General features: G+C 36.8%; 1 protein-coding gene across 2 annotated transcripts; it reads left to right on the forward strand.

The window, feature by feature from the left end:
* The first annotated feature begins 398 nt into the window (after window positions 1-398).
* On the forward strand, window positions 399-8,529 carry LOC131321756 (uncharacterized). 2 transcript variants are annotated; one of them, XM_058352684.1, is made up of 12 exons: window positions 399-494; window positions 586-648; window positions 746-916; window positions 2,265-2,396; window positions 2,606-2,745; window positions 3,715-3,801; window positions 4,407-4,532; window positions 5,475-5,627; window positions 7,073-7,174; window positions 7,445-7,615; window positions 7,742-7,821; window positions 8,194-8,529. In XM_058352684.1, exons 1-12 carry the CDS (start codon window positions 479-481, stop codon window positions 8,261-8,263), a joined length of 1,311 nt encoding a protein of 436 aa, XP_058208667.1. In that variant the 5' UTR covers window positions 399-478; the 3' UTR covers window positions 8,264-8,529. The 2 variants fall into 2 exon arrangements, with proteins under 2 accessions (XP_058208667.1, XP_058208676.1); XM_058352693.1 differs by lacking the exon at window positions 3,715-3,801.
* Window positions 8,530-12,885: the final 4,356 nt, after the last annotated feature.

Genomic DNA, 12,885 nt, shown 5'->3' on the forward strand with positions numbered 1-12,885 from the left:
AAACGATTTTTGTTCATAGAAAATTCTAAAATCAACTCAATGGGCTGACAATAGTGAGTGTGTGAATGTATATTAAAGGATGTAAAAAGTACACAAAAATACATATTTTCTTTATCTTCTAATATATTTATCGTCAGCCTAATAAACTGACAATAATAAAACCGTTTGTTCATTTATCAAAGCTTGCGTGCGAAGCTACTTAAACAGAGACAAAACGACAAATACATCTCCGTCAAATCATCGCCACGTGGCACCCCCACCCTGCCATTTCCTTCCTGGCGCCCTTTCCATTCCCAGTTTTCGAATATCGCACCCTCTCAAATCTCTATTCCCCGTTTGTTCCCACCAAAATCTTCCCCAACATTTTATCACAAATATCTCCTTCTCGATAACCCCAACCAAACTGTCCCTTAAACTCTTCCGTCATTTCCTTCTATATATACAACACTCCAGTACTCGGCCCTCGATATTTTGTGCAATGGCTTCTCCAGTGGGTAATGGTTTTTTTCTTACTTCGCCTGTACATAAGCATGCGTGAGTATATTTCATTTTTGCTTACTTGGTTGTTCATAACGCTACTTGCAGTCGAAAGTCCCAAACACCGTCTTCTCCAAGCGGCTTCGGACGGAAAAATCAAACTCCTCAAGCGTAAGAACCTGTGATCTTAGTTTTTTTTTTTTTGTTTACACGGTGTTCGATTACGTGGTGTTTGATGATTTGTATTTTTTGTGAAACGATTGATTAGGGTTGGGAGAAGAACTGGACTTTGGGGAGGGATTGGCGAAGACGTTTTTGCAAGTTAAGGACGCTGGAGGCAGGACGGCGCTCCATTTCGCTGCGGCGGAAGGGAAGACTCATGTGTGCAAGTATTTGGTTCAGGACTTGGGGCTCGATGCGAACTTGAAAGACCGTAAAGGTAGTCACTCCGCTTGGTTCCCAAAGTCCCAACTTTGGGGTAACTTTCGACTTTCGGCACAGTTTTCAATAAATTTCTCTCTTTATCTCTCTCCACTCGTTACCACTCAACTCTCAAAAATAACTTTTTAAAACTTAAACCAAACAAAGCCAGTATTTTATTTCACTTTGCTCTCGATTGATTTCGTGGATACTCCGCTTGGTTCCCAAAGTCCCAACTTTGGGGTAACTTTCAACTTTCGGCACAGTTTTCAATAAATTTTTCTCTTTATCTCTCTCCATTCGTTACCATTCAACTCTCAAAAATAACTTTCTAAAACTTAAACTAAACAAAGCCAGTATTTTATTTCACTTCGCTCTCGATTGATTTCGTGGATACCACTTTTTTGGCTTATCGTGTGTGAGCTCACACATCGACCGCACGAAAAATCACTTGGATCAAGTTTTATTTGATAGAGGAGGAATAAGAACACGGCTCCAAGTTGGAAACGAGCAACCTATCCAGTTGCCTATAAACACCGCTACATAGGCATGTTGTGCAAAATGTCATGCTTGTTTTGTTTATGCTTATGGAACACATCTATGTTGAGAAACAGAAATGATATTGGTACCGACCTTCCGGTACCGAAATCGTACCGCCGGCCGCCGGTGGGCCGTCTCCGGCCACCGGACGGCCGATCCGATCCGTCCAAAAATTTAAAAAAAAAAAAACGAGGGGGCCAGCGCGGGAATCAACGGCATCCGAGGTGTGTAAGGTGATTGATCTGAGCACCCTTTTTTCGTGTATATATGTATATTCCCGCGAATATACATATATACACGAAAAAAGGGTGCTCGGATCAAGCACCTTACACACCTCGGATGCCGTTGATTCCCGCGTGGGCCCCCTCGTTTTTTTTTTTTAAAATTTTTGGACGGCTCGGATCGGCCGTCCGGTGGCCGGAGATGGCCCACCGGCGGCCGGCGGTACGATTTCGGTACCGGGGAGGTCGGTACATGTAGCACTACTCGTTGAGAAATATGGGTTTAAGTGTGGTGTTGACAAAAAAGAACATGGCACAAAGTTGAGAACCGTGCAACCCATCTGGTTGCTCTGCTACATAGGCATGTTGTGTTCGTGGACTTTCTCTGTTTGATATGCTTCCGGAACACATCTATGTTGAGAAATATGGGTTTAAATGTAGTGTTGCAAATTTGTTCTTCTCAATACAGACACGATCCAAAACCTATTGTTCCCAACAAAATCCATGAAGGTCTGGGCTGGACGGGACTGTCTGGGGACCGGAGAGCCTGAGAATCCTATTCTATAGCAAACAAAAACATCGGTTTTATTATGTTGTCATTTGCAGGTGATACCCCTTTGAGTCACGCAACTCTAGGGCAGCAAAACCAAACAGTGGCTTGGCTTGCTGCAAATGGTGCAAATCCGAACTTGGGAAATGCCGAAGGATTTTGTGCTCTGCATTATGCTGCTGAAAAAGGTCAGTCATATCTCCTTGCTAGGATTTGGTACTACTTAATTTCGTGTTCAGATATTGTGGGTTTGCGAAATGTATCTTTTCATTATACTTATCTCTCGCACTGCATGCTTTTGCCTGGTCATGTATGGTTGGGGCCTCAACATTTTTGCTGCTTACAAGTTAACAATGGATGAACGTGCATTTTGTTTTGTGCTGGCTGTCTTTTGCAGGTTTAAAGGATCTTATGCGGCTATTGATATCGAAAGGTGCTAAAATAGAAGCTGAATCTCATGCTGGAACACCACTTCAATGTGCTGCAGCTCATGGAAGGAAAGAGGCTGTGAAATTGTTGTTAGATAGGAAAGCTAATGTGAGCGATTACTTGATGAGCACAATTTTTTAACCTTCATATTTGTCATGAAAGGGGGGTTTGCTATGTATGCATGCTTGCTGTTGTTGCCTTGTTGCTAACGACCTCTAATTTGACTTTGGGAATCACAAAGATAGTGGGGTCTAACATAAGCATTAACAATATTTCTACTAAGGCCCCGTCCCACTTAGGTTCTTTTTTCAAGTACTTATTTCTCCCTTTACGAGACATGAAATTCCCTCACAATACATCACCATTAATTCAAAAAATAAGTGCTTATTTGAAAAATGAGTATTTGTTTTAGTTAGTGGAACACACCCTAAGGAATTAACTTGTCAAACAATTCACAAAGTATTTGTGAATTTTATGCATAACTTTTGGCAAACCATATAATTTTGAATACAGCGTCATGACTCTGTGTGTGTGGCAGATATTTGTCGTTGAAAATGTGAAACAATTGTTATTTTTAGCATAGGGTTATAAAGTGATTAGTAGGCACCCTGTTAAGAACTTGTGTTGTTTACTTCTTCCTAAGGTCTCAAGTTCGTAACCTCTTAATTGCTATCAACTCCTTTAGGATCAGTCCATACGGATCTTCGCTCTGGATTTAGTTGCTATCAACACACACTCTATGCATGCTCAAAGTGGTCTTTTTTTTAAACCTTGGGATGCTCCACCTGGACAACAATGTTTATGTGCTGGCCGTGCTTCCCTTTGAAGTCTGAATTATCTTTGTCATGTCAGCTTGCCTGTGACATTTTGTTTGTCTATCCATATTTCTACAAAAAAAACTTGGAAGTCTGGACTACAAATAAGCAAATTTTTGAAATGACGAACCCTCAGGATTTTCACTTGTTTCCTCTTTAGGCTGGTTCGTGGTTTGTCCACCTTGACCCCCGTCTTTTTGTTGGTATAACTTTGAATTATATATCTAATGAGTTTATGCATCACTTGTATTGAATTCGACAGCCAAATACGGTTTGTCATCGTATTTTTACACCGCTGGGGAACTCAATCCTTGCCGGGTCGTTGGAATGCGCTTCTCTGTTGCTTAAGGTACTGTGCTTTGGTACCATGCTGACTCTTGTTTTGCACAACACTGTATGCTTTAGTATCATGCTTTAGTTTGCTGCACAAGGTTGAAGGGTTTGACATCTAATGAGTTTATGCTAAATGTTGATATCCCCCCATTTAAGCTGAACTAGAGTGTTACATGTATGTATGTATGTTTATTAGGGGTAAGTGGGAATTTATTTGACTATACATCAGTTTATGCTGTTATGTTTGTTACACGGTTTTGGGTAGAGTTCAACCTCAAAAGCTAGTTATTGAAGTGAGAGTACCTTCACGCTTATATACTTAATATTACTTTGGTACCCAGGCAAGGTGGGACTTCGCTTAAAACTCTCCCTCACGCATAGCGTGCTCACTTGACAGCACCTACTGCGTGCATTCTAGAGACGCGCACCCCACTCATCTTTGATACCATATTATACGGTATTGGATAGAACTCAACCCCAGTAGTTTGCTATTGAAGTAAGAGTGCATATACGTCATGTTACTATGATACCCAAGCGATGTGGGACTTCGCTTCACAATGTGCTATCCCTTGTCGCTACTTGTTTTGTTAAGTCTTACCGGTATTCATGTTGTCTAAGCAGGCAGGAGCTGATCCAAACCTTGATTCGAACAGACTGAATCCTCTTCACTATGCTGCTGCTAAAGGGGAATCAGAAATCATTAAATGCATGTTAAAGGCTGGAGCAAATCCTAACGTTACTGAAACTGTAAGTTTAACCGTTGTGACTTATTTAAATATTCTCAGTAATTCTGTTTAATCAAGTAGACGAGTGCAAACCCCTTACTACTGCAGTCTGAAGACTCTGAACATATAGAAGATCTATGTTCTCACTAATAACTCAAACCTATACAAATGTGAACGTAATCCAGAAAGGCAATTCAGCAAAGTCTTTACCTTGGATTGAAATCTGGTGGACCGGTGTTTCTTTCTACCCGAATGCACAGCTTGTAACCTGCTAAATTTCCCTCGTGCTCCTCCGGATTAAATAGTACTCACCGTAATGGAGTCACCAAATAGAGGTTACAGGAATGACTTAAATCTTTCTATTCTCTCTACTATGAATATGTGTAATACTAGGTTCATTTCAAGTTGTGTGTAAATTCAATCTAATGATTGAGAGATGCTAGATACACTGCACCAAACCACTACAACATCCACTACATTTTTTGTGGAGCCCACTCCAGGTTTCACAAAAAATACAAAAAAAATATCCAAAAATTTTAAAATAATGTTTTATGAGGCCCTGTGATAAGTATTACTTCTAGATTTGTAGTTCCGAAACTACGCAGTTGAGCATTTTCGCTCTTACAAATCTAGAAATAATATTTACCGATATCCGTCAGAGTTGATTTTTTACAGGGCCCCCTAAAATATTGTTTTTAAAATTTATGGACATTTTTCTGTATTTTTGTGGGATCCGGAATGAGCCCCACAAAAAATGTAATAGATGGTGTAGTGGTTTGATGTAGTTTACCTAGACTTTGCATGATTTATTCTGACGGCATGCAGTAATTTAAAATTTGGCAGCATTGTGCTATATATCTGTTCTCTTTTAATTAGTTGCTCTTTAAGTGATAAATCTTTGTCATACATTCTTCCAACTTTGTTGTTTGGATTCAGATGTTTTAATTGCTATAGTTTATTGCAGGATGGTTTGACGCCATTAGAAATTGCAGCCCTCCATAGTGACCATGCGGCAGTGATGCTGCTCTTACCTGTGACTTCTCGAATTCCAACTTATCCTGATTGGAGCTTGGTTGGAATAATGAAGTTCGTGCACTCAGATGAAGGTAGAAGACAGGTGATGTGATGACTAGGATGAATTTATCTATTTTGGTTAAGTACTTGTGGCTACAATGCTACATCCCTGAATGTTTCAGTTACAAGGCTAACAAGTTTGTGCAGCATTTTGAATAAACTTTTACTATATTATGTTGCCTTGATTTTCTCTTAGTTTGGTTCTAATTTCTTCATTCGGTCTAGTCATTATATTTCTCCCTTTTTTGCTTATTGCTTTTTCTGGATGCTACTTTCCATGGTTGGTAAAATCGTACGATTCATGATTCACGCAAAAACAATACAAATCTATAGGTGAATCAAGGTTTATATAGAATCGGTGGTGAATCGTACGATTCACGATTCATGCAAAAACGATACGAATCAATGGGTGAATCACGGTTTATCATAAATGTTGCTTTCGACTAATATGAACCACATTTGCAAAATTTGTTAATATTGGTATTTATTTTGATTTGGAGCATGTTAACCCCTTTTTCCTCAATCTTATTAAAGATTAAATACTCAGTCTGAAGTTCTTTACAACTAAGATGCCTTACACTGATGAGTTATGTATTTTATTTTGGTAAGTTTTCATATTCTGTTATGATGTGAGTCAATAGATGTGTTCAACGTCTTTGAAATGTTACAATTTTAATTTGCTAGATGGTAATTATACAAGTAACTTTGAATATTGTTGAGGATGATATCTATATGGATGCATTGTCTCATAAAACGATCTTTTTAAATCATGTACCCTCTAAATCATAGACCAGGACAGGGCTAAGAGCCTCAAACCGACCACATATGTTGTCATACAAGCTAGTTTAGTTTCGTACCTACCAAGCTACAAACTTTTATTGTGTTAGAGGCCAAGCTTTCATTTTTATAATGAATGTTTAACATCTATATGCACATATCCATTTTACTATACTATTTATTTTTCTATTATGTGCAAGTGTCTTTCCTATTAGTCCATGTTATCATCCATTAGTAATAGGGAAAAACTTTAATATAAAATTAAACTTAGATTTTGAATGTTACAATGTGTCTTTATTATGTAGGTGTGTAGATACAATTTCCATTGTATTTTTAAAATTTGAACTGAATCGTTACGATTCGATAAAGAGTAAATTCGATTCTCGATTTGATTCACGATTTGACAACCTTGCTAATTTCTGGTTTACTGCAGTATTTCTGGTTTAAAAATGATGTTAGATCTCTGTTATAAGCTGTTGTAGTCTTTATGTCATAAACCGTGGTATATATTTTGTGCTCTTTTTTTTCTTAGGCTAATTTGTAGTTCATGCAGCTCTAGCATTTTCTGGTTAACGGGTACAATTTTTGTTGTGGTGGTTGTGGTTTTATTGGCATTTATTCTTGCCTGGGAATTGTTTAATCATTAGATATGGATGAAGTGTCAGCAGCAGATTCTCATATGATACTTTGTTGGTTAAAACATTTTAACAGAGGGAACTAAAGAAAATGGAGATGTTTCTGCTGTCAAAGTCTAGGGGAGAAGAAGCATTCAAGAGAAAGGATTGTGTGGATGCTATATATTGGTACTCACAGGTTAGCTGATCATTTGTTTAGTGATGGATGCCTTACATAGTTACATCTTTGTCGGTATAATTTTTTTTAACCTAATCTTTTGTTGACATTCTGTTGGTATCCGTGTCTTTTGTCCACCGATAGTCAGCTTTCCGTTGGGAGATGATATTATGGCCTGCAGTGCTATCAACTTTTTTTGTTGTCACTTTGCTTACCTTCAAGGGGTTTTATATAGCCACTTAGATTTTTTGGTTGGCGAATCTTAATTCTGATTTTGAAATGAGGATGTAGGCAATTGTTGCATCTCCATGTGATGCAACGGTATTTTCCAATAGAAGCTTGTGCTGGGCCCGCTTGAATGAAGGAAGTCGTGCTTTGTCTGATGCTGAGGCTTGCGTTGCGCTGAGGCCTGATTGGGGAAAAGCACACTACAGGGAGGGTGTAGCATGGAAACTACTCGGAGTAAGAATTCTTAGAAGTCATGTCTTTGGAATGTTTTGACAAAATGAAAGAATTCTGTCTATTTCTTTGGAACTTACTATGTGTAAAGTGTAAACTATCAATCTGTAATTCTGTATGTTGTTTCAGAATCTTCCTATGTCGGCTGAGGCATTTGCTGAGGGTTTGAAAGTGGATCCTGAAAATAAGGAGCTAAAAGTTGCTTTCAGGTAGAGCACATTTTGCAAGCTTAACTCAATATTTATCATTGAGGATTTTGATTGGCAAAAACTGATATTCAGTTGGTCGACAAACTATGGTTTATCAAAGTAGATATTTGTTTTGTTTTGTGCGCAGAGCATTTCGACCCGTATGTTAGTCTGACTCACACATCTTGAATTTGAGTGACCCATTACTCTACTCAATACTCATCAATTTGTGATTCTCTTTTTTGTACGCTCAATTGCAAGACTACTTCATCTACGTTTCTTTTCCTCCAAAAAATAAAATAAAATAAAATAGCTATACTATATGTCTATATCTACTACTGCTTTCTGGATATTCAACTGTTTTTATGTTGATTATTCCTACTGTTATGCCAGGGAAGCTGTTGAAGCCGAGTATGGAATGCCCGTGTCTGAGGGAATCCGAATTATACACCTGGAACTGTAAGTGACGGCCCGCATCTCATCGATGGTTTTGTTCCTGGCTGTGGTGATCTAGGGTGGTTTCGTTTTCTATGCCAGAAGTGGTGTAAAGAGTAGGCCTCTTTCTTGGTTTTTGCATGTTAGTAGTATATATGTGCTCTCTTTTGTTGGGTCTCGGTTGGCCTGCTTCCTTTTGTATAAAGTATGTGATATGTGGAAAGACTTGTGCCCCGCTGACAATATCTGATACTTTTCGTAAGCATTATGGCTATGGAGAAATTTCCCCCTTAATGCGTCTCATTTAATTTTCATACCGTCTTATCATGTATGCTGTCATATTACTATCCAAAAATTTGGGATGGGGGGAGGGGGGCCAAATGTAGCGCTGTTTTTGTGGTTTGTACTCTTTCTTGTACTCGGAAATGAGTTGATGTAAATTCTGTAATATGTGTGAGAATTATGTTTTCTCGGCAACTGAATTACGAAAAGACGTGTTATTTGTTGACCCTTTTTCGCATCAAAAGAAACTTACAAGAATATTACAGTATATAAGAGAGTTTTCACGGCTCTCATAAACTCAAAACTAAAACTTCCCAAGTCAGTCTCCGTTGTGACCGCTTGAATGGTCGTTAAATGAGTATTATTAAATGAGTAGTGCTATGTGTACATGCTATCTACATAAGGATTTTGTGGAGTCCATCTTTGGTTTTACAAAGATAATTCGAATCGCCTTTTATTTTTAAATTTTTTTTATGAAGCCATGTAAAAAATTAGCCTAACTCGATATGGGTAAGGATTTTTTTTTAATTTGTAGAAACAAAATTGAATAGTTAAATAATTTTGCTCTCATAAATTCATAAAAAATTCTTATCGATATCAAGTTAAACTGATTTTTTACAAGACTCCATAAAAAAATGATTTAAAAATAATGGCGGTTCGAATCATCTTTGAGAAATCCAAAATGAGTCCCACAAAATTCATATGTCGAATTTAATAATTTTTTTTTTGAGTTCGTGTTATTTTTCAATCGATTATATTTTTCAATTGAAAACATTGTATTATAGAACTAATTAAGATTTATCAAACAAGATTTATATTCGACATGAAATTTATTACAAATTTAAAAATATAATCAATTTTTTAGCCGGTTAGAATAGAATTAGAAATAATTAAATTCAGACGGAGGAAGTGCATCGTATGTAGTATGTACTCATAGCATTACTCTTTTTAAGGTTTTACAAATCCTCTCCTCTCTCAACGTTCTTTCATGGCTCTCCCTCATCTTATACTCTCTCTTCTAATTTCCACCACTTCGATCTCTCTTCCAATTGGGTCCATTTCCACAATTAGAGCATCTTCCGAGGCCGACGCCGGTGTCTGGAATACCACACCAGGGCCAATCTCCAACACTTGCCAGTGTAAATTTTATTTTTGACCAAAGCAAATCCCGTAGATATTGGAAACTGCTCGATACTGAGAGCCTCATGGAGTAATTACTAAAACCCCCACAAGAAGAGTAACGACCCAAATTTTCGGCCAAATATTTTTTTTTTGAATAAAAAGAAATATTTTATATAGTTCTTTTACTTAATTGTCAAATCAAAGTGATTGTTTCTATTATAATCTAACCCTAGTTATCAAAACCCTAAAGTATCTCTATTATAAAACAGAAGGGTGTGGGGACGAGTTGTTAGAACGACTTAGATTTATTTGATCCAAAGGCTGTAGTGCATCCTCCCACTTCCCGATTAAGTGCCCATGATTTTCACTTAAATCACACAACTGCCGTAAGCACGGGCTAACACTAGTAAATAAATATATATATATATATATATATATATCCACATGCATGCAATAAGTAATCTAGTACCTAGGAAATCCTAGCAAGATTCACTCTCCATCTCATTACCACCCAAATCTTGTACCTCTTTGTACTTCTTGATCTCTTAGCCCTAAAATCCTAATTTTTAGCCATGAATTCCTTGGATTTACACGTACTTAGAATCCCCTAAATCAAAGAAAGAGTTAAGGGGAGAGATTGTATGGGAGAGATTTGGTGATCTTCTCTCCTTAAAATTTTGTACCATTTGTATATGCATGCACAAGCCTGGTTCAAAACATAAAAGAAGCTAGACAAGATCCTAGGATATCTTGTATCTAAGGCCTCGTTTGATAAAAGTATTAGAGGGGTGAGATTCGTAAGGAGATGAGATTATAATTGGTAATGAGGGGATTGGTAAGGAGATGAGATTGGTGATGAGTATGTTTGTTTGAGATGAGATTAGATGATGAGATTACTAATATCATGTTTGTTTCACATGGGATAGGATTGGATTGATAGTATACATTTTCGTTTTTGCGTTTCACATGGATAGGATTGGCAAGGAGATGGGATTGGTGAAGGCTATTTTTGCATTTGTGCATTGGCAATGAGGGGATTGGATTGTTAATATCAAATACCTAAGGTATTGGTAATACCTCCTAATGAGGGAATTCACATGCCCATGGGACTAATAATCCACACCTTCATTGTGAAAGCAAACAAAGAATTAGTAATGCCTTGAGATTATCAATCCAATCCCAAGGCCGAAAGAGATTAACAAACGGGACCTAAATCTTAGTAGTCTAGTTGTTGAGAATGGCCGAGAGAGATGGAAAGGGAGAAGGAGAGTATCTTGTTCATTAAAACCTAACCCTATGCTAGTAAGGAATATCCATAGATTCGAAGGAATAAAAATCTAGGAGAGATTTGGAAAATTTAAGTTATAGATTAACTTGTACACTTGTTCTTACTACTGTAAAAAAAAATCTAGAACCCTAGGGTGTGTGCCGAATCTTGTGAGGGAAAAAGAAGATTTAATATTGCTCCAAGTCTTGTACCAAATATTTACTTGTACAGTTGTACCAACTATTAAAAGCCCTAATAGATTTACCCTAAAAACCCAAGATTTCTACCTAGATTTTTCTTGATTCTTAGTACCTAAAATCCCATGTTTTAAGGAATAGGGTAGATTTCCTCTTGATTCTCATGTACAAATAAATAAAGCCCATGTACCTCCCTAACTCTAAAACTACTTAAAGCCTAGGATTTGTCATGGATTTAGGGAAAATCTACAATACACCTCATAAAAGGGTGTACCATATGCACATATTTTATAGTTTATTCATAACATTTTAGAGTGTTTCCTAACTTTTGTTCTAAAATTCATAACTTTTTAATAATACGATTTGTAACATTTTCATTATGATTCATAACATTTTGATGTATCTCATAACCTTTATACGATTCGTAACTTTTTAGCAATACGATTCATAACATTTACTCTATAATTCGTAATATTTTGAAGGGTGCATATAATACATACTCAAATAAAAAGAATGTATTATAGTCTTTCCCATGGATTTATAGTACATGTAATCCCATGGATTGGGAACAAGAAAAATCCAAGTGAGTGTGTGAGACATAACGTGGGTGAGAGGGAGAGCCGAAAAGTGAGAAGAGGGAGGGAAAAAAATTGTTTGCTTTCACATCCAAACTTTATTTCCTTATGTTATCCAGCCTCACGTGCGCACATGGGGAGAGAGAGATCAATTTTGTCCTTATTTGATTTTTTTTTTTGTATTTGTTTGTTTTGCGCCAAATTTTTGTGGATTATTAATTCGTCTAGACGAGAGGAATTGGAAAAGTAAACTTTTTTTTTTAGTTTTACCCAAGTATTTTGAGAAATAACCATTTTTAAGCAAAAAAAAAAAAGGACTTTATGGGCTAAAAAGTGGTTATTTAACAAAATACTGGGGTAAAAGTAAAAAAAAATTACTTTTCCGATTCCTCTCGTCGAGATGAATCAATAACCTCAAAACTAATAAATGCAAAAAAAATTTAAATAAAGACAATTTCCAGATTTAAATTAAATTCAAAAGAATGCAGCCTAAGGTCATCCAAAGTGGTATAATTAAAAGTCAATTGTTTTTAAAGTTAACAGTATTTGTGCAAAAAATGACTCACAATGGTATAATCAAATTTTGGATTTTGAATAATCAAAATTAGCAATATTTTTTGATAATCAAAATTTGTGGACCCCACACCACATAAGTTAATTGATTCTAAAATTTGTATACACGCGTGTTTCAACTGGTATTTACTTCTTCTCTTTTTCGCATACTCTATATCTTCTTCATTTCACCCACGTACTGTTTCTCTTTATTTTCCTCCAAAAGTAAAGCTTATATCTCTCGATCATCTATAATTCAACCCATCGTCGTCGGATTAAGATATTTCACTCTGTTTCCCGTTTCTATTTTATTCCTTTTTCGTTCCTCCCGTGTGGTTGAGTACATGAAGAACTTTGCATTCTTTTTCAAATTCAAGAACATATCTGATTTTTTTTGAAAGATTAAGAGAGTGGTGGATTTGTGATATTAGTTTGGTTAGATAGGTTACAGGAATAGGGAAAAAAAAATCGGTGTTGTTTTGATAGAGAACACTGGAAAGAGCGCCATATGTTTGAGAGAGAGAGAGAGAGGGAGAGAGAGAGAGAGAGAGAGAGAGAGAGAGAGAGAGAGAGAGATTGATTGTAGTGAATCCCTTATTTTGGTTATGGACTAAAAGTGACCATTGTGGATCTCAATATTGTTAAGTTTAACAAC

The sequence above is a fragment of the Rhododendron vialii genome, chromosome 1a (assembly GCF_030253575.1).
Source record: "Rhododendron vialii isolate Sample 1 chromosome 1a, ASM3025357v1".
In the NCBI taxonomy this organism is placed as follows: Eukaryota; Viridiplantae; Streptophyta; class Magnoliopsida; order Ericales; family Ericaceae; genus Rhododendron; species Rhododendron vialii.